This window comes from Coenobita brevimanus, chromosome 21, assembly GCF_032717465.1.
Source record: "Coenobita brevimanus isolate Jiangsu-jjx chromosome 21, ASM3271746v2, whole genome shotgun sequence".
In the NCBI taxonomy this organism is placed as follows: Eukaryota; Metazoa; Arthropoda; class Malacostraca; order Decapoda; family Coenobitidae; genus Coenobita; species Coenobita brevimanus.
In genome coordinates, this window is record NC_136974.1 from 3,232,788 (window position 1) to 3,259,769 (window position 26,982).

General features: G+C 43.5%; 1 protein-coding gene across 1 annotated transcript in view; it reads left to right on the forward strand.

Moving 5' to 3' along the window:
• LOC145392238 (zinc phosphodiesterase ELAC protein 1-like) overlaps positions 1-26,982 on the forward strand; it is a 66,669-nt gene that overhangs the window by 35,958 nt on the left and 3,729 nt on the right. The window contains exons 4-6 of the mRNA XM_080266702.1: positions 7,880-8,016; positions 18,324-18,480; positions 20,474-20,645. Coding sequence (XP_080122828.1) covers positions 7,880-8,016; positions 18,324-18,480; positions 20,474-20,645 — 466 coding nt within the window. The remainder of the gene's footprint in view (positions 1-7,879; positions 8,017-18,323; positions 18,481-20,473; positions 20,646-26,982) is intronic.

Genomic DNA, 26,982 nt, shown 5'->3' on the forward strand with positions numbered 1-26,982 from the left:
AGAAGTGTAAGATGACGGTAATGTTCGCTGTAAACCTGTCTGGGAGCCACAAGATGAGACCAGTTGTTGTATACACAGCTTCACACCCAAGGTGCTACAAAAACCTCACAAACTTGGATGCAAGTGGCGTGTATTGGTACAAGTCCGCAAATGGTTGGATGACCGGGAACATTATGGCAGACTGGTTAACGAGGCGGTGTGTCCCTGATTCCAGGGTCAAGTGTCGGGAACTGGGCATTCCATTTAAGATGCTCCTTGTGCTTGATAACGCACCAAGTCACCCTCCATACCTTGAAGATCTTCATAAGGATTGCCGTGTTTTGTTTCTGCTGCCCCGTACGACGTCACTAGTGCAGCCACTGGATCAAGAACTAATCGCCACAGTGAAGCATTTCTACCATAAGCAAGTGTACGACTACTGTACCTACGCGGGAAGACCGACTCACAAGAGGAGCTTCATGCTTTACAAGAAGATCACGATGAAGACCTTGATGAGCAATCTGCTCCCGTTCCATCTCCACCAGCACCTGTATCCCAACCTGCCACAGATGCCATGACTGTTGAGGCATTTTGGTGTAACTTTACGGTGAAGGACGCAGTTGAATTTCTCCTACAAGCCTGGCACCAGATTACACCTGCGACGGTGAACCATGCGTGGCGAATGTTCGTGCCTCACTTATGCATCACTCAGGAGACGGCCATTCAACCACTGGCCGAGGCTGAGGCAGCAACATTGACAGCAGCACAAGCTGTACCAGGTTTCAGGGACGTTACATTGGTGGACATACAAGAAGTGCACACTGCTACTGAGGAACAGCCTCCCGAGGAAGTGTTGCAACGGATAGACGAGGCTGACGCAGAGCCCGACGCCAGACAGAGTCAAGTTGAGCAGCCTAGCATGATGGAAGGCAGGACTGAGCTGTGTATGTCAAACATTAGCAAGATCCTTGCTGCCGTGGATAAGCTCAAGGAAGAGGTGAAGGAACAGGAAGTGAGCAACCTAATAACGGAGGAACTTCTGGTTGGTATCGACAAACTCTTCTGTTTCTACACAGACAGGCACAGGGAAGAAATAAACAGGAGAAGACAGATGCTCATAACAAGCTACACACAGCGGGCTCAGGTTGGTGAAATTGCGGAACCAGCGACATCGTCTGCTCCTGTTCCTGTTGAGGATGAAGAGGATGCAATGTCAGAAGTGTCAGCATTGGACTTTGAAGGGTTTATGGCCGAAGTGAGTGACTTTGATGCTCCTGGGGAAGGTGATCAAGAGGAGTCTGTGGAGGGAAGTGTTGGTGCGGTGGGAGGTGAAATGGGGAGTGCGGCGCTGTAAGTGTTGCCGCGCCTTGGAACCCCTGTTATTTAAGGTCATCAGGCTTGTTGTCTACTGTAGTTAAGGTGACTACCCATATTTTTGTTATTGTAGCTATAGCTTTAGTACAATGTCTGAAAAATATGACCTTTATTATGTCTCTAAGGGCCAAAATATGTCCAGGTATGAGGGGGTACCGCCCATATGTAATTATTCCCATAAGATTATGTATTCCCAGTAAGCGAATTCCCAGTGCGCGAGGTCGTGGACCGCCCAATCTCTCGCGCACTGTGCGAGCCTTCTGTATATATGTATATATATACATACAGTAGGCTCGCACAGTGCAAGAGAGATTGGGCGGTCCACGACCTCGCGCACTGGGAATTCGCTTACTGGGAATACATAATCTAATGGGAGTAATCACATATGGGTGGTACCCTCTCATACCTTGACATTTTTTGGCCCTTAGAGACATAATAAAGGTCATATTTTTCAGACATTGTACTAAAGCTATAGCTACAATAACAAAAATATGGGTAGTCACCTTAACAACAGTAGACAACAGGCCTGATGACCTTAAATAACAGGGGTTCCAAGGCGCGGCAACACTTACAGCGCCGCACTCCCCATTTCACCTCCCACAGCACCAACACTTCCCTCCACAGACTCCTCTTGATCACCTTCCCCAGGAGCATCAAAGTCACTCACTTCGGCCGTAAACCCTTCAATGTCCAATGCTGACACTTCTGACATTGCATCCTCTTCATCCTCAACAGGAACAGGAGCAGACGATGTCGCTGGTTCCGCAATTTCACCAACTTGAGCCCGCTGTGTGTAGCTTGTTATGAGCATCTGTCTTCTCCTGTTTATTTCTTCCCTGTGCCTGTCTGTGTAGAAATGGAAGAGTTTGTCGATACCAACCAGAAGTTCCTCCGTTCTTAGGTTGCTCACTTCCTGTTCCTTCAACTCTTCCTTGAGCTTATCCACGGCAGCAAGGATCTTGCTAATGTTTGACATACACAGCTCAGTCCTGCCTTCCATCATACTAGGCTGGAGCAGCACAAAAAACACCACACGTTGTACACGACAGGTTAGCTGTAGAGAGCAGATACACACAGTGCACGAGCCAAGACTGTTATGGTGCACCCGCTCCCTTGTACCCCAAGCTGCTCAGTAGAATGCCCTGGAATTTCTGCACATCAACATGACGACACGTGATGTGCTGTGTGAGGGGTGGTTGCGCACTAATAGAAAATGGCATTTTTGAGCCACTCCTTGCCTCTGCCTCGCGTTCTGTGCGGTAAACTCGCGCATTCAAGGGTTTTTGGTTATGATTTTTGGTCACTCGCGCACAATGCGAATCGCGCACTGTGATGACGCGTACTGTGCGAACCTACTGTATATATATGTATATATATATTATGCACAGTACCCATCCCAATTTTGGCAGTGTTCTGTGGTCTTTTGGCTCTTCTTAAACATAAAAACACACATTGGAGAATGCAACATAATCCTAAACTCTAAGAAAACAATGCATAAACAACAAAAAAACACCCCCCAAAAAATACCAATATGCAAAACCCCAGCAATATGTACAGTACCCCTCCTAATTTTTGGCAGTGTTCTGAGGTCTTTCGGCTGTTTTTAGACATTTTAGCACACATTGCAATATGCAATACAATCCTAAACACTAAGAAAACATGCATAACAGCAGCAACAACATAAAAAACTACCAATATGCACAGTACCCCTCCTACTTTTGGGAGTGTTCTGCAGTCTTTCAGCAGTATTTAGACATCAGAACACACATGGGAATATCCAATGTAATGCTAGACACTGAGAGAACAATGCATAAACAATAAAAATCCACAAATATCCCACCTATAATGTACAGTACCCCTCCTAATTTTGGCAGTGTTCTGTATTTAGACATCAAAACACATATGGGAGTATCCTGTGTAATGCAAGACACTGAGAAAGCAATGCATAAACAACAAAAGTCCACAAAAAAATAGATGAAGACAACAGTTGAGGTATTTTTAACCCTCCCTGGAGTTCAAAAAGTTTCTGGAGACATCAAGAGTAATGGCTGACTCCGTGACATAAAGAAAAACATTTCTTTCAATTTCATTATGCTCCCCGGAAATTGGTTATATTGGTATACATTGTATTCCATCATCTTTGCTGGTGTTTATACAATAAGATATGCTAACAAAAACACACAAAACTGATGAGTAAAAGTGCAAAAAAACAGTTAGAATGAACTTGCTGGGGAGTAAATAATACCTCCAAATAACTTCCCAACATCCTAACACACAATTTTGCCAGTACTGTACCATGCAAAGAGCTAAGCATATGTCTAGATGCAGCATTTCATGAGCTTTCTCATGGTCTTTTCAGAATGTTTCTATGACCAATAGGATTCGAATAAATCATAAAAAACTAAAAAACTTGCACTGGGATGGTGGGTGTCACACAGGTGGGGGAGAACTGAGGGAGAGGGAGGGAGAAAAGGTGGGCAGTTGTGAGCATGGGGAGGGATGGAGGAGGGATGGGGGAGGGGAGGTGGAAAATGCAAGGGATGCCATGGGACTTTCACTGTTTGGTGAGGAGGTGGACGGGTACTTTTGCTCAGCTCTTGGGTTAGGCTTTGTGTTACTCCTTCGAGGGCGGTTTGTTCCCGTTGATCCGGCCGACTGGAGAACCTACACCATTCGGTATGGACCCGTACAGCCATTTTAGCTCGGCTTGTGGGTTACGCTCTTTTTACCTTGCATGCTGCCGGAATGTTACTGGTGATCAGGGTGGCTGGGGGATTTAGACCATTCGATAGGGATCTGTACAGCCATTCTCACTCAGCTTGTGGGTTACGGTCTATTACCCACATGTAGACAGAGAGGCCAGTGAGCCATGGAACAGACTTTTTTGACTTTGTAGGGCAGCTGGCCCCCAAAGCTGGAAATTTTATGTCTGGTTACAGACAAATGAATTCAGATATGTTTATACTCGTATCATAGCCAAGGCCCAATGAATGGATACAGAGCATGACTGGATATGGACCGTCCGGATAATCGAAGGTTTACTGTATTGACAAAAATATCAAGCATGATACCCCTCATGTAAATTTATAATGGATTATTTTTGTGTTGATGTGCAATAAATATTATCAGAAAATTAAGTAAATATTAAAAGTACCTTTGTTCTGTACTATGATGCTTTGTTTTATAGAACATAAATAGGGACCACTATGTGAAATTTATGGATAACTCCCTAATTAGTACATAATTTTCTATTATTTTGATTAAAAACAGAACCAATCACTTACTGTACTTTTATGAAAAATTTGTGTAGTATTTACTTTATGATGAGTAGAAGTTTAGCTTGAGTGATGGTGGCTGTGCTAGGAGGTGTGGATGAGTTTATTTGTTGAGGAGATCATCATCAGGCAATGACTTTCTTCAGTAGCAGTTACTGCTGCAATGCTTGCCTGGCCTTGGAGTAAGGAATCAAAGTACCCCTTGTGTGCCTTGGGTACAGACTCTAGTAAGGCCCTTACATTGGTGACCTTCTCTGCATACAGTCCCAGAGGCATACTTCTCTGGAAGATGGACAGAGGATAGGTCGAACACAGCTGGGTTGTATGTTTGGCCTCTGCCTTTCTGGAGCGTGATGTCATGAGGATATGCATTATAGGAAATTTTGATGGCAAAGCCCTCTTTGGATGTGTCTCTGAACAGAAAGACCCTTCCATCTTTGAAGCTTGCTCTTGAAAGCTGCCTCTTTGCGATCTTTTCCTGGGATTCTCCAGCATCCAGGAATGTTTAAGTGACCATCTGGATCACCTGGAAGAGATTCTTCTTTCTGCTGTTATTTATCAGTTGAGCTTAATAGTCCAGGATGTACACCTTCAGCTGGATAAATTATTAGAGTGACCAAAGTTTTGGTCACAGGGAAGATAGGAGTGCACAGAAATCATGAACACATGTTCGATGTTCTTAAACCTGCCTGAGTGGATGGGACACAGGCAGCTGAGAATGATGTTCATGTTCTTATTCTGCCCAGCACAGTTGTCATTGAAAATTACCAGTGTTTGCACCTCATTGACCACATTATTGTTGATGTAGTATAAGAGACAGCTAGCAATTTCTATTGACTCTCTTCTTGTCTTGGTCTCATCCCATATGTACATGCATGCTTTTCCACTCTTGATGGTATGGATCCCAGAGTTGTAGTTCCACAGCTTACTCTTGTAGTACTGTACACCAGGAAGATCTTAGGAGTAGGAAGAGCCTGCTGTGTATCCAGGCTGATGGCAGCTACAGTCACATCCTCAGTATCCTTGTAGTTCCTCAGCATGTTGTGTGCCATTTTTGCCTTTCTTTCATGTAACTCCTACACAGTCAGTGTTTTCAGCCTCTCAGCATCTTTGTTTTCATCAAGAGCATTGAGATGACTGGTTATTTTGCCACAAGTGTTACATGTGTCACTTTTACAGGGCTTGAATCCAGCATTAAAATCTGTAGTGATCACCTGCCTCTAACAGTTATTAGAGACTGGTGCCCCATCATTGTAGTGTTCCTTCAACCAGTCACAACATATCACATAGAACGTGTTGTTCAAGCTTGCGGGCATGTATTTAAGGTTTGGCTTCTTTGCTATACAGTAATGACTGGAAACTGCTGGCAAGCTTTTGATGAGCTTTTTTACATGAGCATGGCATTCACTAGAAACTTTGTGCACATTAGGCATTTTGCCATGAAGATCACTTTCAGTGCCTCCAGTCAGGGTCACTTTTGCAAGCATAATGTGCGCACACTGATGTCATGGATACTGTAAGCTTTTCCATACACACTTATAATAGGTTATCATTGACACTGAACGAGCTCAGCTTTTGTGAAGGCGAATCTTTCCTTTTTGTGGCAGGTGGGGACACTCACCATCCACTCACTCAATGTAGTCCTGCTCTCGGGTGTCTGCCCTGTTCTCTCCTCCATCCTTCTTTCCTTCCATCTTCTTCCGTCTTTCTTTCCTTCATTCTTTCCTCATCTTTTTACCTGCGGGTGACTTTACACTCCCTCTTCTGTGTTTCATTCCTTCATTCTTTCCTCTTCCTTCTGCCCGTGGGTGACTCTACACTGAGTGACAAGCCAAATGGTTTCCTGTACACCAGGAAACCATTTACTATGCAGGGTGGTAACCATATAACCAAATTTTGGCGCCTGGTGGTTTAATGGGTAATTATTGTGCTCCAATCAGATTGAGCCGGTGAAGGATTATATCCAAGGGGTGATTGGGGTTTATTGCTCACGTAATCCCACTCAGGGATGAGTGAGGTTGGTCACTCTCATCTTAAATGTCAGGACCAAATGCCTAGCCCCAGGCTTCTACGCCCCTCATGGGGCAATGTAGGGTTGGATGATGATGATGATGATGATGATGATGATGATGAATCTTTCCCTTTCGAATGCTTAACATCTACACTCTTGATTAATTTACGTGTGTTGCATTTTGCTTGTTAAAGCCGCCTGTCTTCCAAAATGCACTGAATATGGGATTGATATGCTCCATGCCTAGTTTATCAAAGCATTTACACTTACATGGAGGTCCCATCGGACAAGCTGGAATCACCTTTTCCTTCATCCCACACTGTCATAGGCATCACCTCTCTTTCTCTTTGCCCCATTCTTTTTCCACATTTCCTCATGCCAGGCATACTTCTGTGAACCTGCAGAAGTACTCAGCACACTATCATACAAAGAGGAACTCATCTTTCTCCAATAATATCACCAAAATCAACAGATGAGTAATAGACCACAGAGTTCAAGCCATGTGAGCCAGCCAAGCACAACACTGCTGAGAAGGTGTTCCACAGAGGGATTTATGTGCACGGATTGGCTGTGAGAGAGGATTCTGTGACGTCAGATCCAGGCGGCAGAGCTGAGTGGCTAACCGTTTGACGTCAAGTGAGTCACTCTCCTTCCGCCTTGCTACAGTTTGCCACTTTTTGGCTGAGCCAAACACCACCTTCCTCCTATGGAATGTTGCCCGAGTACTGTTTATTTTAGATGGGACTGGTGCAGAGAAAAATGACAAATCTGACTCTGGGAAATTTGTCAGATGAAAGTTTAAGGCTTACAGATTCTATTGACATAGAAAACAGAAAATCGAGTATCTGGCCAATTTGTCAGTTTTCTACCCAACGCCTCATATCTTGACAGAACACATCCCCAAGGTACTGCAGGACTGCTTAAAGATAAAAATGTTTTCTTCCCTTAATTTCCACAGCCTTTCTTACCACTGCTTGTACAGTGATTTGTTACACCTTTTGTACCCTGTAGGCCTATGTTTTCAAAGAAGTACCTTCATCTGTTAAACAGAGTTTACAAGCACCATGTACCTCTGAACACTGGCACATCTTAAAACAGTAGTTTCATAATGGTTCATACCAACAAGTGTAAAAGTATGGGAATTAACAGGTAGCCAACCTCCTTTGCAATGCTCTTCCCATATTGTAATACTGTAGCTGTATCTTTATTGCTGCATTAAAAAAACATTTCTTTTTGTCAGTGTAGATAGTGAGGGCTGGTGTGTGAGAGCAGGCTGGATCCATCACCGTGTTCCAACCTTTGGATTTGTCTTGGCTGAAAAGGAGCGGCCTGGCACCCTTGACCTCACAAAACTAACTGCACTTGGGTTGAAGCCAGGTAAATGTACGATATTATTAACTTTATCTATTTATCTGTCTATTGCCAGACGCCTCAATCCCGTTTGGGGTGGCCACAAACAAATCGCCTCCACGTCGCCCTGTCCCCTGCCATTTCACTGCCCTGCTCCCAACTCACACCCCCCTCTCTCATATACCTCTCCACCTCATCCTTCCACCTCCCCCTCGGCCTCCCCCTCCCTCTTCCCCCCTCCACCTCACTCTCTTCGTCAGTCTCTCACCCTCCATCCTCTCCACATGGCCAAACCACCTCAGTGTGTTCCTCATAACGCTTCCTATCACATCCACATCCACACCACAATGCTCCTTTATATCCTCATTCGTCAGCCTGTCTCTCCATGTGACTCCACAGGCTCCTCTTAAATAACTCATTTCCACTGCTCTCACTCTTGAGTTGTGTCCCTCCAACAACGTCCAAGCTTCACTTCCATACGTTAGAGTTGGTATCACAATACTGCCATGTAGTAACTTTTTCACTTCCATGCTCACTTCCCTGTTTCTTATCACTGCTTTCAAAGAACCAGCAACCTTTCTTCCCTACTGTACCCTTTCAAGCACTTCACCCTCCAAACCTCCATCCGTACTCATCACACTACCCAAGTACTTAAACATACTCACATTTTCCAATTCCTCACCATCCAACCTCGCTGTACATTCACTGACTTCACCTCTCTCAAAGACCATCACTTTACTCTTCCCTACATTCACCTTTAGATTTCGTTTCTTACACACTCTCCCAAACTCATCCACCAAGCCTTGCAGCTCCCCTTCGTCTTCACTCAGCAACACAGTATCATATGCAAACAACAGTACAGGGAGTTTCCAAACACTACCCTCTCTCACCAGGGCCACTCCAACATCCACTACCCTACCTTGTACCTCTTTTATTACCCCATCCATGTACAGATTGAACAACTAAGGAGACATGACACATCCCTGTTTCAACCCAACCTTCAAAGAGAAAAATTCACTTAGTTCACCATCCACACGCACTGCAGCCTTAGCACCATCATACATACTCTTCACAGCATTCAACAACTTCCCATCTACTCCATATATTCTTAATACTTTCCACAATCCTTGTCTATCCACCCTGTCATATGCTTTCTCCAAATCCATGAAAGCCGCATACAATGTCTTTCCCTTCTCTAGAAACTTTTCCACTAAAGATCTAGGAATGAATATCTGATCTACACAACCTCTTCCCTTCCTAAATCCTCCCTGTTCTTCTCCAACTAATTTCTCTGTTCTTTCTCTAAGTCTGTCAATAAGTATCATACCATACACTTTTCCTATTATACTAAGAAGACAAATGCCCCTATGATTACCACACACTTCCTTTTCCCCTTTTCCTTTGTACAAGGGAATAATTATACCTGACTTCCAATCCTCCGGGACTCTACCTTCCTCCCAGGCCAATCTGCACATCTTCCACATTCATTCTACTACTATCTCTCCCCCATGCTTCAGAATTTCACCACACACTCCATCAATTTCTGGGGCTTTCCCCAATTTAGCTTTCTTCATTGCTTCCACAACTTCTATCCTACTGATTTCTTCATCTTCTCACCTCCCTCCTTCTCCCAGCCATTCTCCAGCCACTTATACTCGCATTACTTACATCCTGTATGTTCAACAATTATTATTAACTTGGATATCTAATATTTGGAAGATAAACTTTTTAGCTTGTTTTATCGGTTGATGTATCTTTTGTACAGTAACTGTAGCTTTTTATTACCCAAAACAGTTCATAATACATTGGTGTGTAACAGTAGAAGTTATAGCCCCAGGTTGAACTGAAATGTAAACTTAATGCTTGTCAAGATGAATTTACCCTGCCCCAGCAGGCCACCATCCATCTTCTGGAGGGATAGGGAGGAAGTTCAGAGATATTTGTATAACTGAGCAGCACACTTGCCCAATTATATCAGCGCCACCACATACAAGCTTCCCTCTCAGCACCACAGTGGCGTGTGGATATACTTTTTGTTTTTTCTTTTTTATCAGTTTTACCCAACCATGGAGAGCTTTTCCAGTTGTAGAGGTTTTATACAACCTTCATATACCCCATCACATAAGGAGTCTCCCCAGAGCTGAATAAAATACCATGGAGGTAGCTAGAATATACTGAGTGTCCTGGAAGAAAGAGCATAACTTTGGGAAATGATAGACAAGGGAATTCTTAGCCAAAAATACTGTTTTAACGTGTTCAAATATCTGTCATTATGCAACCACAGTTAATGATGATGACCTTATGGGGCAAAATGGTTTCCCTCATAACTTGCCCTTAAGGACATCAGTAAAATTGTAGCTTTGTAATAGTTGAGATCAGGACACATATTGATATAGAATTTATATTAGTAAAATACAGTACATCACTTCATTGAAGGTGTTGGGCTAATCAGAACCAAATATAGAGTCTGACATTCCATCAGATTGTAGAACTCATGATCATAATACAGCCTTGTTGTGCAATCACTTGCTTATACATCTTTGAAAAGTCAGAACATTTTTCATATGTTAGTGCTTTTTCACTTATATGATCATTATAATATCGTATGAAAACTCACTGTGCTATATACTGTTGCCATTTTCAGTTATATGAGCACTGACACACAACTGTACTGTCATTTGTTTGGTTTAAGAAGGCCTCTGACCTTGGTTACCATCAGGTGTTTTAGTGTCAGTGTTTGAACAGTAGTGTGGTTTTGAAATCAGAGGAGCAAGTGAAGCCCAGTAAAATGAAATGACTACCAGTTTAGGTGATTTGGAAACTTTCTTTTAGACTTATGTCTGGTGGTAAACAGCAAGTGAAATGCAGGGAAGTGAAATTACCAATTTAGGTGGTATACTTGTGTTTGGTGGTTACTGTTAGACACAAAAATCTAACCCTGTTGTACCAATGTATGTCAGGTCATACACAGTTGTCCTGCTGGTTACATGTAATCCAATACTACCTGTTTCCAGGGTTGGCACCAAAGTGGGTAACCCGGTTTTATCCACCCAGGTTTTTTCAGTAAAACCTACTTGAAAAAAAAACATTATTTTACCCACTTACTGGTTTTTTTTTTCGACCACAACCAGCTGTGTGAGGCATATTTCTGATCTCTGAAATAAACAAGAAATTTTGCATTCAGTATCTTCATTCTTACTACTGTAATACCTTGGTCACACTTTTCTACAAAATGAGTGTAAACATGACACCTGTGCTTAAGATTGGGTTAAAAAATCCTAATAGTATATAGCTTGAAATCAAGGTAGTAGTAGTAGTTGTTCCCAAGGCAGTCTGGCCGAACAGCCCGGAGTCCCTTAGGAAGGCCATGGCCGAGACCGGGCTTTCCCACAGAGCTCTCAAAGAGCATATGTTGTGTTGTTGGCGTAGGTGATTGTGTGCAATGCAGTCTTCCATAATGTGCTTAATAGTATGGAGTGCTGTGTTGCATCCTGGACAGGCATCAGCGACGGAGTTATCCAGCCTCTTCTGGTAGCTTAAGAGGGCTGGATGGTGCCCACATCTCAGCCTGGCCAGGTGGACCCTGTCCTCATGAGGAAGATAGGATTCAGAAGGGTGGCTGTCAGGAGGTCGTGCATGCAGCTGTGTGTTGTCTTTAAGTGACTGAATGGAGCGGCAAGTGATCTGAGTGTGGATATGTTTCTGGAAGCTGGTCTGAGGTGGGCGAGGGGGGAGAGATGACAGTATTTGTGTATGGTATCATGTGCTGGGTGTTGTTTTGATGTTCCTTGGTGTGGGTGGATATGCTGCCATGTACTGTAGTGGATGTTGTGGGTTTGTGGAGGCTGCAGCAAGAAACTGGGTGCCCCTCATGTCTAGGTGATCCTTGACTTTTAGGACTTTAGTTTCTTGATGTAGGTGGTCTGTGGGTGTAGTAGCTGTGCAGCCTGTGATTATTTTTAGGGCCTTGTTCTGTATGGTCTGTAGAGTGTTGTAGTGTGTTCTGGTGAGGTTAGAAGCTCAGACAGGGCTTGCATAATTCATCACTGAAGGTATGTATTGTTTGTATACTGTGGTGGTGGCTTCTTTGTTGTGTCCGAATGTTGTATGGGCAAGTGACCTCAAAGCATTGAGTCTTGGTGTTATTTTATTTTTAATGTTTGTGATGTGTTGTTTAAATGACATTGATGTATTGTATGTTACACCAAGGATTTTGGGTGTGTGTGTGGTAGGGGAGTGTTGTTTATGGTGAGGTGTGGGATGTGACTGTGTTCTGCTGTCCAGTTTGTGAGAAGAGTCACTGTAGATTTGGCTGGGGCTATTTTGAGCCTGTTTATGGTGAACCATTTGTGTAGTGTGTTGAGGTAAGGTTGCATGATGTGCGCAGCTGTGTTTGCATTTTGGTGCATACGTGTAAGTGTTATATTATTTGCATAGGAAGCTATGTGTATCTGTGGTGTGTGGGGTGTGGGTACATCATGCATGTATAGGTTAAAGAGTGTAGGGGACAAAACAGATCCTTGGGGGATGCCATTTGTGAAGTTTCTGATGTTAGAAGACTGACCTGCAAATATTACGTGTGCACATCTGCCTGCTAAGTAGTTTTCCAGCCATCTTTTTGTGTTATTGTGCATGTTTGTGTTGAGTATTTTGTTTGTGAGGTTGTGGCGGGGGATGGCATCAAAAGCTTTGCTAATGTCTAGTGTGACTAGGAGTGTTCTGTGTGGTGGCCTAGCTGAATTCATGCCATCGAAAACTCTCTGTGTAAGGTCTGTAAGAAGGGTGTTTATGCAGTGTAGTGGCCTAAAGCCATGTTGTGACTGGGCTAGGGAAATGTGAAGTGTGACTAGTTGTAGTACCAGTTGTTCAGTGACTTTAGAGGGGGTGCAGAGGAGTGTGATGGGGCGATGTGAGGAGGGTAACGTGGGCTCTTTGTTGGGTTTAGGGATAATGATGATATTGCCATGCGTCCAGATGTTGGGTATTATGTTGTGCGAGTAGCTGTAGTTTAATATGTTGGTGAGTGCTTGTATGCCTTGTAGTCCTAGGTGTTTAAGGTGAATGTTGCTTATGTTGTCTGGTCCACAGGCAGATGAATGCTTGAGTTGTTAATGATGTGCTTCATCTGGTTGTAAGTAAAAGGTGCATAGTCCGGGTCTGTGGGGAACTGTCTCTTACGTCGGATGATACATCAGTCTTCGAGATGGGGGTTTAGATGGCTGACTTGCGAAAAGTGATTGATGGGAGTGTTAGCTTGTTGTTTGTTTGAGGGTATGGTGTCTGTTGTTGTGATGGCAGCGTGTGATTGTGTGGTGTTGCTGTTGGAAAGTGTGATGCTGTTTAGTGTTTTGTAGAGTTTGCTGATGTTTGTTTTGTGGTCAAGTGTTTGGAGGTAATTTTTCCAGTTTAATGTTTGCTGTTCTGATATTGTTTATCTGAGTGTTGAGTTCTTGTGTATGGGGTGTTGGGGAGTGTTGTAGTGTGTCCCATTGTCTGATGATGCCTTGAATTTCTGGTGTGAAGTTGGGGTTGTGTCTCTTTCTGTTGCCTCTAGGGATGTGTCTTTTGCTGTGTTTTGTATGATTGTATTGAAAGTGTGCACAGCGGTGTTGATGTTTGTGATGGGTGTACTGTTTAGTGTTTCAAAATGTTGTTCTGTTTCAGTTACAAAGGCCTCCCAGTTGGCTTTCTTATAATTAGTGTATGTGTGTTTGTGGCCAGCTGGGGTGATTCTGGTTTTGGTAGTGATGATGATTGGGAGGTGATCAGAACCTGGGGTTTTGACCATTCTCCATGATGTAGTGGGGGCAAGGTTTGGGGAGCAGAAGGTGATGTCTGAAGATGATGGGAGGAAGAGGGCTTGGTGTGGGATATGGTTATGTTGGTCTAGACTGTTTAGTATGAAAAAATGATCTGTCTGGGATTGTAGTACCAGCCCTCTGTCTGTGTCAGGGTTGTTGACATGCCAGGCCAATAACTTGGCATTGAAATCACCACCCAGGATGATGTTGGGTATGCTAGTGATGTGGTGTATTTGTGGAGAGTAATTGTGTGGTACTGTGGGGGACGATTGGGGGGGAATGTATGTGTTAGCGATTGTTATGTGTGATTTTTTACCAGTGCGTATTTTAATTGACTGTATTTCTGTTGTGGTGTCATGTGGGGGGAGAATTGACTTTGTGTGTGCACTGGTATCTGCAAAGTTGATGGATTTGCGTACCAGGGTGATGAGTCCACCGCCACCGCCGTCGGCCCAGTCTTGTCGAATGGTGGTGAAGTTATGAAATGTCGGTGTTTTCTGTGCTCTGTGTAGTTTTGTTTCTTGTAAGATGGCAATGTGTATGTTCTGTTGTTTGATGAATTGTGTGAGCTCATGTATTTTGGTGATTATGCCATCTATGTTTAACTGAAGGATGTTTATGTTGTGTGTGCAGTGTGTGTTGGCTGCTGCAGCATGGGGGGGAGGTGGTGTGGGTGGAGGGGAAGGGGTAGGAGGAGGTTGTGATGAAGGTAAGGGTTGAGGTGGATTAGGATGGGTTGGAATGGGAGGAGTTGGGGGACTGGATGGTGTGTCAGTGGGTTTGGCTGTGGAGGTATGAAGGAAGTAGGAATAGGATTGGAAGGGGGGTTGATGGGTGGGGGGATGGAGCATAAGGAGCAGGTCCAGGTGTTTGTGTAATGTTTTCTGGATGCAAGTGTTGTGCAGGTGTAATGGGTCCAGTTCTTGCAGGAATTGCATTGAACTGAACCCTTTGTCTGTCGGCTCGACGTGATAGGTTTTGAGCATGTTGGACATATGTATTTGTTGGTGGGTCCTGGATTGCTCTCAGTGTCCCCGGCTAGAAGAAGTCGTCAAGAAATGGCAGCCGGGGAGTCATTTCTCGGTGTAGAAAAAAACGGTGTTGTTGTGTGTGTTGTGTTTGGAGATGTGGTACTTGCTCGGGCGACCGAAGCCACTCCCAGGTACTCGAGCCCCGTGAGGGGCTGGGGGGGTTTGCGGTGGTTTGGCCCCCATGCTGTCCTCCTCTTCTCTCCGACAGCCTCTGGGGGGTAGACCCATGACGAAGACGCCACCGCTCCAGGTCCTGAAATCAAGGTAAATTTCCTTGGTTTTCATCTGGTGAATACAAACACATTGAGGTGGTTTGGCCATGTGGAGAGGATGGAGGGTGAAAGACTGACGAAGAGAGTGTATGTGAGTGAGGTGGAGGGGGGAAGAGGGAGGGGGAGGCCGAGGATGAGATGGAGGGATGGGGTGGAGAGGTATATGAGAGAGGGAGGTGTGAGTTGGGAGCAGGGCAGTGAAATGGCGGGGGACAGGGCGACTTGGAGGCGATTTGTTTGTGGCCACCCCAAACGGGATTGAGGCGTCTGGCAATAGATAGATAGAATACAAACTTTATAGCCAGCACTACCTGTCTCTAATTTTGAAAGTTTTAAAATTAAGAGTAAAATTATTTTTGATAGATATGGTTTTTAGTTTTATTAAGGAGTGGGGTAAATTTGTTATATAACAGTAATCATTACTAGAGTTAACTTATACTATATGTTGTCTCAAATCATTACCAAATATCCATCATTCTGTAGAAATATATTTTAAACATTGCCTTCTGTTTAAAATAGATACATTTTATATGCATAGATATTTGGTTACCAAAAGCTATTATTACTGTTAAGATAATGTGTGAAATCACTTATGCAACAGAGTTTTCAATAATAATTCTATAGAAGATTGAGAAATGCAAGTATACGGTTACCAAAGAAAGGAGAGTAGCAAGGCAAATGACTCCTTTTCCTACTATTGTGTAGTGTGGACTGATCTTTGCCAGCTCATGAGTTGTGCAGTGCTCTCAAGCCTCTCATGTTGAAGCATATTTTGCTGTGTAGCAGGCAGCCCAAAGATAACAGCCAAACAGGTCAAAACATGATTGTGTTCATTTCCCTCAATCAAATAACTGTGTGAAAAATAAGATTTTATTGGGCTATTCATAATTATGTATAGTCGAAACATTATTTTATTTAAATTTAAGGTAAACTTTGAAAAACCCACATTTGGCCGGGTTTTGGGGGTATTTTGTGAAAGAGCCCGAAAAAACACCAGGTGGGTTGGGCTTTTTCATTTTTTTTTTCATTTTTTCATTTTTTTCATTTTTTTTTTTTTTTTTGCCAACTCTGCGTGTTTCATGGACATGTCGTTGGTGACAAAACTGGCAACTCCACTGGTCTAGGAGACACCCCACAGGACAAAAAACAAGACCTGTCAAAGGGCAGATTAACTACTTTAAGTCATTGACCATCTAGCAGGGTGGGTGGAGCTCACTAGCTTTGCTTGGCAGTCTGCCTAGAAGGAAAACTGTGAATCACACCTGGAGAGTCCTTGTCAGGCATCCCATGCCCCTGTCCATTGGCAAGTAATGAGTCCTCCCCTGATTTGGGAGGTTTGAGTGGGATTTGCATCCCTTCTCTGTAAAAACCTACATCTTGTGCAACTTAGAAGAGGAAGAAGGGTCAGGGTCAGCATGTGTTGCCTGACCTTGACCTAGTTTTGCCCAAGGATAAGAGACAAATATGGATTGTTCACCAAGCATTTGTTTTACCCACAGTTTATCAGGCGTCATCTGCTTAGCCCAACCCGCCTGTATACATGACTCATCTGGTACCCAGTGGCACCCAGAGTGTACCTGCACTGTGTAGTAGTGCAATTTTTATTGAGGCTGTATAGTTATGAACTTGTTTAAAATATGATTATTCCGCAGTTTTAAGGTGCAGTCAGCATGGCCAACATGCCAGGAAAAACATATTATAGTTGCTTAAGTTTTAACTAAAAAATAAGGACTCATTAAAGTACGTGTCAAGTGGGGTTGGTGGAGGATTAGTGCCCCTCCCTGTAAAACAATTAACTCTGAGCCCTTGGCCACCCCGTTTGGGATACATGGCGTCTGGCAATGAATGAATGAAAATATGGTCAGTCAAGCTGAACCATATGCTAGAATTTGCCCCCTACACTTCCGAGACTGGCTATACGCAAGAGTACTCTATCACGAGAGAAAATTACTGTGCCTGACTTGGCCTGTTTGAAAAATTGCATGTGATATAAATGGAGTTGACAACAATATATCTTATAATGTGTTTGCTTCCCCTACATATCTCAACCACATGAATGAAATACCTTCATGTTTATGAAACAATTTGGATGTCAGTGGTAATTAGCACTCCTCAGATAAAGAGTGCAGGTGGAAACAAAATACAACTTCAAACATGCAAAAAATTCCAGGGAGTATGATTTTAACACCGTTAAATATGAAACAATATATAAATGCAGCAGGTCTGTGGACCCATGCTAGGTATTTCATATTAGTGTGGATGGCTTTGCAATGTCTCTCTTCTGTCTTTCTTTCCTTCATTCTTTCCTCCTCCTCCAGGCTATGAGTGATTCTACACTGAGTGGCAAGCCAAATGGTGTTTCTTGTACATCAGGAAATCATTTACTACACTGGGTGGTAACCATATAACCAAATTATGGCGCTTGGTGGTTTAGTGGGTAATTACATCGCACCAGTCAGATTGAGTCAGTGAAGGTTTATATCCAAGGGGAGGTTGGGGTTTATTGCTCATGTAATGCCACTCAGGGATGAGTGAGGCTGGCCACTGTCATCTTAAATGTCAGGACCAACTTGCCTTGCCCCGGGCTCCTACGCTTATCATGGGGCAACGTAGGATTGGATGATGGGTGGATGGATGGATGGTTTGCTCAGACTATTAGGATTAGACAGATTCTCAGATCACAATATTGGTATGTGTATTAATCCGCAGGACATAAATAGTTATAAACATCCCCCATGTAAAGTACACAAATGGCAGTAAAAGGTAAACCTAGACATAGTATGGCTTGTAGAATGTGGTTATTGCATAAAAGATGAAAACTTGAGTACCGGCATACAGTAGTATATTGATGTTTACCCCAGTGCCTAGTGTTTAAGTTAGGCTTATATATATTGTACACTAGTGAATTTTCTGCATAATACTATCACCATCCATTTTCTGCTTTTCTATCTAGTTATTACTTCAGCAAATTGATTTTGTTGCAAGTAGATGATGTTGAAAGTTATTTTTACAGTTATCAGTGTAAAAAATTGGCTGTATTTTATTATCAGTGTGCTTCATTACACAACATGTGTGTGCATGCAGTTGCTTTGTGACTTCATATAATTATTCTTGGTTTACATGACTCACTTTGCTTTCGGAGATTATGGTAAATTAAAGCCATTTTTATTTTTCTCTGTAAATAAACCAAACTAGCTTGACACTACTAGGCCAGCTTTCTATCATTGCAGGGCCAGTGTGTAGAGAACTGAAGGCTGGCCGAAGTGTTGTGACGGAGAGTGGGAGACAAGTAAGACCAGAGGAGGTGCTGGGACCTCGTATCCCTGGCCGCACTTTAGTCATCCTTGGAGATACCAGCGATGCCTCCCCTCTTGCTCATCTTACACAGTGGGTTGTCACTGTATTCTTTAATGTGCCTGTCTGGATTTTGCAATAACATGGACTGTACTTTGTGTTAAGCATCACATGGAGCTGGTGAAGGGAACACAACTGTATAGAATCATTGTTTAGAAAGGAGAAGTGGACTTGATCAAGTCATGTGTATACATGGTAGAAAAAGGCTGAGGAGAATGTTAGAGTGATGCCTTATTGATTATATGCCTGTAGAGAGAAGGATGTTTGGAAGTGCTAATCATATGAGAGTTGAGAGAGGAAGGTAGAGATGATTTGTCTAGCTGTATGATATACTGTACAGGTGCAGTATGCATGGTGAAACTGAGCTGAGCATAGAGGAAAATGGATGTGTGGGGTACTCTTAGTGAAGGAACAGGCGAAAGAGCTGAAGAGCAAAACAGTGACAGATAATATAAATAAAAGATTTTAGAGGAGTTAGGGTCAGGCAATTGAGAATATTCATTCATTCATTGCCAGACGCCATGTATCCCGAACGGGGTGGCCAAGGGCTTAGAGTTAATTGTTTTACAGGGAGGGGCGCTAATCCTCCACCAACCCCACTTGACATACCAATTTAAAACCTTAGGAGTGCTAAAAATGCATGTGATGTCGTAAGTCTGTTGACTAGTAAGAAAGGAATAGTTTGGTGGGGAATAGAGGGTGAAAAAGCAGTGGAAGGAAAAAGGCTGTGAAAGATGCACAGAACGGATTTGAAAAAATTTTTGAGCGCTAATCCTCCACCAACCCCACTTGACATACCAATTTAAAACCTTAGGAGTGCTAAAAATGCATGTGATGTCGTAAGTCTGTTGACTAGTAAGAAAGGAATAGTTTGGTGGGGAATAGAGGGTGAAAAAGCAGTGGAAGGAAAAAGGCTGTGAAAGATGCAGAGAACGGATTTGAAAAATTTTTTGAACACAGACATTTTGAAGTTAGGGGTTTGAAACTAGTTTTGGAAAGAGGTGTGGGGAAAAAAAAAATCTAAATCCAGAGCTCTTAATCCTTTAATGGAGGCCCCCCAAAAATCACCTCCATATCATCCTGTCCTCTGACATCTGGCTGTTCTCTTTCCAGCTTACATCCGCATATGCCTCTCCACCTGACCCCTCCATCTCAACTTCAGTCTCCCCTTCCACATCACACACATACACAATACTCTTCTTGCTCACCTCTCATTTTCAATCCTCTCCACATGGCCATACCATCTCAGAGTTTACCCTTAACGCATTCTAGCACATTCACACCAACATCACAGCTCCCCTTTTCCTCATTTTTCAATCTGTCTCCTCATGTAGCCCCACATGCATCTCTCAGATAATTCATTTCCACTGCTTTCACTCGTGACTAGTGTCGCTCTTACAAGGTCCAAGCTTCACTTTCGTAAGTAAGAGTGGGGATCACAAGTACTGTAGTGCAGCAATTTTTTTCTTTTTTACTTCCATGCTCACATTTGCTTTCCTTATCAGTGCTATTAGTGAACAAGCAACTTTTCTTCCCTGCTGTACCCTTTCATGTACTTCATCCTCTACACTTCTATCCATAGTCATCACACTAGCTAAATGTTTGAAGGCACTCACTTTCTTTCTTTCCAGACCATTCAGGCTTACTTTGCACTGCTTGGCTTTATTTCTCACAAAGACCATGGCTTTACTTTTAGGTACATTCACTTTTAGATTTCATTTCTTACACACACTTCCAGACTCAGGCACTGACAAGGAGCTCACACATGGTGGCACTGTACACCCTGCTGTAGCGTACACCTGGGAGCCAAATCTCCTCACATTTCCCTGCACCTTGTTGTGGGGTAGAACCCTGGTCTGACCATGGTGAGGCCTGTCTACCATAGGGGACGCCAGTTTCCTATATGACGTATGTACTGTACTGTACCTATTGGATGGCCCCACAGAAATGGTTGCCTACATGTAGACAGTGGGTCTCATCCAGACAGACAGATAGGGACCTTTGTGCTTTTTTTTTTTTTTTTCAGGGAGTGTGATGTGGTGGTGCATGAAGCAACACATGGTGATGCACTTGCAGACAAGGCAGCCCAGTATGGCCATTCCACACCAGCAGGGGCTGTTAAATTTGCTAAGAAGATTGGAGCCAAGTTGCTGCTCCTAAATCACTTTTCACAGCGATACACTCTGGCTGACTCACAGGTAAGAAATCCACCATTATAAGGAATGTTGTTGTTTCCCCAGGCTCATTTGGAGGTAGATTCAGTGGACTGGAGAGGAAACCAGCCACTTCATCCAGGAGCTCCCAGAGATCTTTCAATGAAGTTTATTTTGAAGGAGTGTCTGTGTTGTGGGAGTGAGGTGTTGTGGTGTGATGGGCTTCGTTAGACTGAGGACGTAGGGAATTGTATGTGAGGTGTAATATTTCAAGGCTGCAGTAAGAAGAAAAGGTATGGAGAACTGATAGTACCATGTAAGGATATAAAGGAATGAAGGAAAAGGTGAAAATTAAGAGTATGTGAGGTTAGTAAAGTGGTTCAGGGGAGATCGGTGACTGATGCTATGAAGGCCTTGATATGAAACAAAGGATTGGGGGTGATTGCTGGAAGAGGATTTTACAGAGGTGTGTTAGTCCCACATTAACTCTTCCATCTAATGCCCTATTATTTTTGCTATCTCCAGATTATTCAGCTCAGGAGGAACTTCCGAAATTAGAGTGTTAGGTACAGCCTGTATTACTTTCTTAACATGAGGAAATATCCCCCTTGGGTGAATAAAAACTGCTATAAATTTTAAGAATAAGTGCAAATAACACATTCTCAGGATGAAGGGGTCATTATATAATAGCTTGGGAGGGAAATATTGAGAGTGAGATCAGTGAATCTGGAAAAAAAATTGTGGGGTTCATACCAAGAGAGTTAAGTTAGGAATGCCAAAATTGTGTGTGTTGGTAACTTGATACGGTGCTATATCTGAACTGATATATTGTCAAACATCAGCATATTGCCCACTTTATACTGAACTAATACTCATGTCTTCTTTTATAATCAACAAACTGGATGTGGTGAAATTCCTAATATGCATTTTTCCCAGAATTTTTTATATTGCTAACCTTCATGTTTGTGCAACTGTTGCATGTTTTTATACTGTTATTTAGCCCAAGGAAAGAACAGTCTTACTGCATACTGTTGTACGATCTGGGGGAATAACATGGTACCATAAGTGGGATACAAAAAAAAGAGAGGGAAACGACTTGATTAATTTCCAAAGCCAGTGAGTGAGGTGTGACCAGCATCATAGTTGTCTGGTGGTATGGAAGTTTGATTGGCATTTTGTTTGTCAGCAAATGTCTTCATATAAGCTTCTAATATTTGTAATGTTTTTAGTCACTTCAGTCAGACCTCACTATACAGTTAATCACCTTGCAACCATTAAGAAGGTATACTCCTTCAGCACAAACGAATGCAAATCTTTGCTTGTACGATCCGAGAGATCTCCCCTACAAGCCTGCCGGGTATATGCACAGCAATAAGCAAGCTGGCAGTTATGTTTGAGTCAGGAGGGTCACCCATTGTTTGTGTGCACAGAACCCTGTTTTGAATCTGCTTTGTGAGTGTCCAGGATTCTTCCCGCTATCCCTTTGAAGACCCCATGGCGCCCACCTACGCTGTCACATGTCTCACTCCGGTGATTGTGTTTCATCTTGCATGCCTTGTGTTACATTGCCTTCTCACTTGTGCATAGCCATTGGATCATCATTGCTATTGTGATATTGTGGTGCAAGTGCATAGCAAACAGTGTTGTGTCCAGTTTAAAGTGGGAGGGGCATGAATAATTTGTGAATTACCTTAACACTTAGAAAACATGTCTGGCAAGGGTGCAGGCCCCATTGAAAATTGTGGTGCAAGTGAAGATGCTGAAGAGAATGCTAAAAGGGTAAGGTAGAGTCTTTCCCTTGATGTTAAGTTGGACATAGTGAAGCAGTATAAGGTCAGACAAGGGACCAGTAGAATTGCTGATGCCCATAAGCTGCCCGAGTCAGTTGTCTCTATAAAGTAATCTGAAGCAGTCCTTGCAGCAGGGGAGCAGGCATCCTCCCTGACCGCAAAGTAGTTGACGAGGACCAGGGACCCTCGTATGGAGGAGAGGAAGTGGCTGTTCATGCTCTGGGTGAAGAGCCAGAATTGGTGGAAGGTGCCTCTGGAAAAGAAATTTATTTGTGCCAAAGCTCATTTGGAATGGAATGATCTGAAAGACAGGATGAGAGTAGACTTAAAGGCGCCATTCAAAGCCAGCACTGGCTGGTTTGACCGGTTCAAGGCTTGTGCTGGCTTGAGGAATATAACACAGCTTGGTGAGGCAGCCAGTGCTCACCATGAGCAGCTAGAAAGTTCCCGAAGCTGCTCAGAAAGCAGAGTGAGGAAGGTGGTTATACTGCAGAACAGGTCATCAACTCTGATGAAACTGGATTTTATGGAAGTGAATGTTGAAGACTCAGAAGTGAAGAGGAAAAGCATGCACTTGGTTTTAAGGTGGCAATGGACCATGTGATGCTTCTCCTGGGGGAGGAGGGGGGGGAGAACACTGGGGATGACCTCAAACTGAAGCCACTATTAGTGTACCACTAGGAGAATCTTAGGACACTGGCAGGGTATGTTAAAGAGACCTTTGGGTGGAAGTCAAAGCCCGAGGCATGGCTCACTGCCTCCCTCTGCTGCTCCTGCATCTCTGGTTACCTGTCCTCCATGCTCCAGGACTATTCCCAGTAAGAACAACTTAGCCAACTGGTTTCTGCTGGTGGCAGATAATTCCCTTAGTCACCTTTCCAACATGAAAGACTGAGTTGATAACATTGAGATGGTGTAATTGTCCCCCAGCACCACTGCTTTGCTCCAGCCAGCAAATCAAGTGGTTTATCTTAAGATATTGAAGGAGTTCTGGCAGTGATGGACTATACCATATCATTTATCAAAGAAAAGGATCCCAGCCTTGCTAGGAGTGACGCTACCTGTTACACAATTGACAACGATCTACATACATACTGTGAGCTACATGCTGAAAAGAAGAGGACGGTGAGGCAGACAACCATAACATCATTCTTCCAACCCAAGCCATCCACCAGCATGGAAGAAGAAGAGGCCTTCCACCAGTGGAACATTGATGCACCGTCCTGCCTCACCTGCCTCCATTTTGTCTGCCTCCTCCCCCTTGCTGCATGATTCCCTTGTGTGCTCTCCCCCTGCCCTGCTGGATCGTATTCCTGCTGCCTTATGGTATTGCTCTTTTCATTGCTCGTTACCTGCTCCTGATGACTACGAGTAAGTGCCCAGGGATACCAGCAGTCCCCCAGCCTATGGAAAGACTCATGGTGACGACTGTGACCAGCCTAGGAATCACTATAGGTGAGTTGGAAACTTGTTATAGACTTTAGAGTGAGTGACCCTTGATGAAAAATTGATCCCCATTGAATCCTTGGTATAATACAATCAGTTGCTGTACGATAGGTTGCTACTTGGCGTAACCCAGTTGTATACCAAGGTTGAACTGCATTTCTACTTTATTCACAAAATGAAAAAGAAAGTAGTAGATGGAAGCAGTACATAGAAAAATAACTCAAGATAAGATGAACGTATGATTACTTTGTTTAACCCCTTAAACGCGGATCGTCTCATTTGCGACGCTCGGCAAAAAGGACACAACGGCAGATCGTCGCATTTGCGATTCTAGTAAATTTTGAATAACCGCGGGCAAGCAGGCTCCAGCTGGTATTGTCTATCAGTACCACCACCCTTTAGCTACAATTAGCATACTTTACCTTTGTACTACTGACCTCAGTTGTTGCCAAGTATCGCATCCCCCCCCCCCCCACGGCCCGGCCAGCCTGGCTGTGATACATGGCAGCGCTCTGAGTGCTCAGAACTGTAAATGTGCGCTCTCCTCTCACAAGCAGTTTATGCTAATAGGAAACGCTTGTTTCCCCAGTTGTAACACTAGCTTTTTTTCTCACGGTTTGCCCCTGTTTAGCGTCAGTTTACCGCAGGCTTTCAAAGTGACATTATGGCGAGTTCTAGCTCTTCCGAGTCAGTGCAAGCGGCCGACAGGAACGAGAATAAAGTGGCGGGCGTAAGGCAGAATAAAAAGCGCGCCGTGGTGATCTTTTGGGAAGTAATATGATTGAAAATAATGTAGTATACATGTTTTTAGCTGTGAAAATGGAAATGTTTGTTGAGTGACGGGAAGACCGCCGCCGCGGTGCATGTCGGCCGTACGCTTCGTTGATTTTAGCCTTATTTTCAGTGCTTATTGTACAAATACGGATTCCAAACTACCTTTACGTTGTAGTATAAAGTTTACTGTGACAGAATGAGGTTGTGGTAGAGGGGAAACCGGGTTGCTGGAGGTGTGAAAGTGAAGATTTGGTTACCCAACTTTGCAAGTCTCCACAAGTCCTTGGATAGTCCACGAAGGCTCAACACCTGTCTCCTGAGAAAGCTGAATGTAAGTACTATCTGCCATACCAAGTATAATGTTCTAGGGTTAATCTCTGATTTTTGGCTAATATTTTCGTACAGGTACTCAGACCGCGATACAACCCCGCCACTCAGGGGGGATCGACTGTTCACGGCCGCGTTTAAGGGGTTAACCATGGTGGTAATGTCCATCTGCTACAGGGAAGCAAACTTCTAGCTCATATAGAATGCTAAGTATACAAGTGCATCATTTTCTATCTGAATTCATAGCCTGTTGTAGCACAAATGTCCAACAAGGCAGTACAATTTTCATGTATTTCATTAGGTGCACCCTTTTGACCAGTCACTCCATCTGTGGTATCCTTACACAGTTCCCATGATATCATTCATATATCTATTCAAAAGTACCCTCTTCTGTCAAAGTTTTCTGTGCATGTTTCAGCATTTTTTTCAGAACATTGCTTACACTCAAGCCACTCAGTCTTCAATTTATGCATATGCTTTTGTAGTCACTCATGTTCATAGAGCATTCCTACTTTCACTCTTACCCATACAGTGTGTGATCCAACTGATCCATGCTCCCTTTATATTCTTCTGTCTCTTAGCTACGTTAAATAATGCATATGTCCTTATTCACTCTCATTTTCATCCACTCCAGCACACATGGCCAGTCCATAGTCCCGTTGTGTCTCACACTGAACCTTCATTTTGTCTCAGTCAGCCTGCATACTGTATATGTACTTTTATGTTTTCAAGCACCTGGACAACCCCATCTTTTATGCATCTTATGTTTCATTAGCATATTATTCCTTCAGATACACTGTTGGCTCGTGTAATTTGGTTGCCATGGCAGTAAGTTGCACGTGAAAGTGTGCGCAAAAAATGTTCTGTAGGGCAGATATTCTTCTAGAGTATTTGAAGTACTGTATGTAGATTGTGGGAGAATATGTTGACCACTTAACAGTACTAGTCCCCCTTTTATCCCCTATCATTTGACCCCCCCCCCCTCCTAGAAAACAGTCATTTACCTACCATGATAGATTTTAGAAATGAAGTATTATGTAAAAGTGAAAAAAAAAAAGAGAAAAAAAAAAGAAAATAGTCATCATTCAGTCAGCTAGGTTGGATAGCATCATATAGTGGTGTTCCATTTTTACTGAGGAGGAGCCAATGAGGAGCCTACCTGTGGTGGTGCTGTACACTGTCAGTGAAACAGAAGCAGCATATACCTTGGAGCCAAACCTCCTCATAATTCCCTGCAGCTCATCCTGGGAAGGTCCATCGTCCATCATCCAACTCAGTCTGCCATACGGGGGTGCCCAGTTCCTACATGGTGTATTGCACTACTTGTAGAGCAGCCCTACAGGCACCCTGTTATGTTGTTTATATTACCGATTTCAGGTTGTTCCAGCTCCTGGGTCAATCTGTCTCCATCCATTTCATCCATACTAACCTTACCTGATCTAAACTAACCTAACCTAACCAGAACAACTTTGGGATGGACGGGGTTTGGGGGCTGAATTGACCTGTTACCACTTCATCTCTCATGTTCATGAAAACTCTGTAGTATTGTATTAAAAAAAAAAAAATGCTGCAATCAAAATAACATTCACTTGAATGTTGCTGTTCATATATGCAATTAGTTTGTGTCTAATTTCATGACTTTAGAGGTGCTGGAGAGACATGCAACAGCTTTGGGGTTGATCATTTCTAATCTGCTTAGCCAAACAGACCCAGTAATCACAGGCAAGCCACCACCCTTGCTGGGCAGTCCTGTGCAGTGAACCTATCTTCCATTGTGGTTGACCACACCTCATCATAGTGAGTGAGGAAATTTGCCTCCTGGGTTGATGCCGCGTATGTCTTCATTCAGTTAACAGGGGCACCATAGTAGGCTCAGCAGTACCCTGTGATCTGGTTATGTGGTTTCCACCCAGTGTTGGATGTGGTTTCCTTGGTTGCAGGAACATTAAGCTTGGCAGCAGGTGTAGAGCAACTTTAAGTGCCACCCCCCACCTCACCCCACCCCACCCCACCCCACCCCACCCCACCCCACCCCAAAAAAAAAA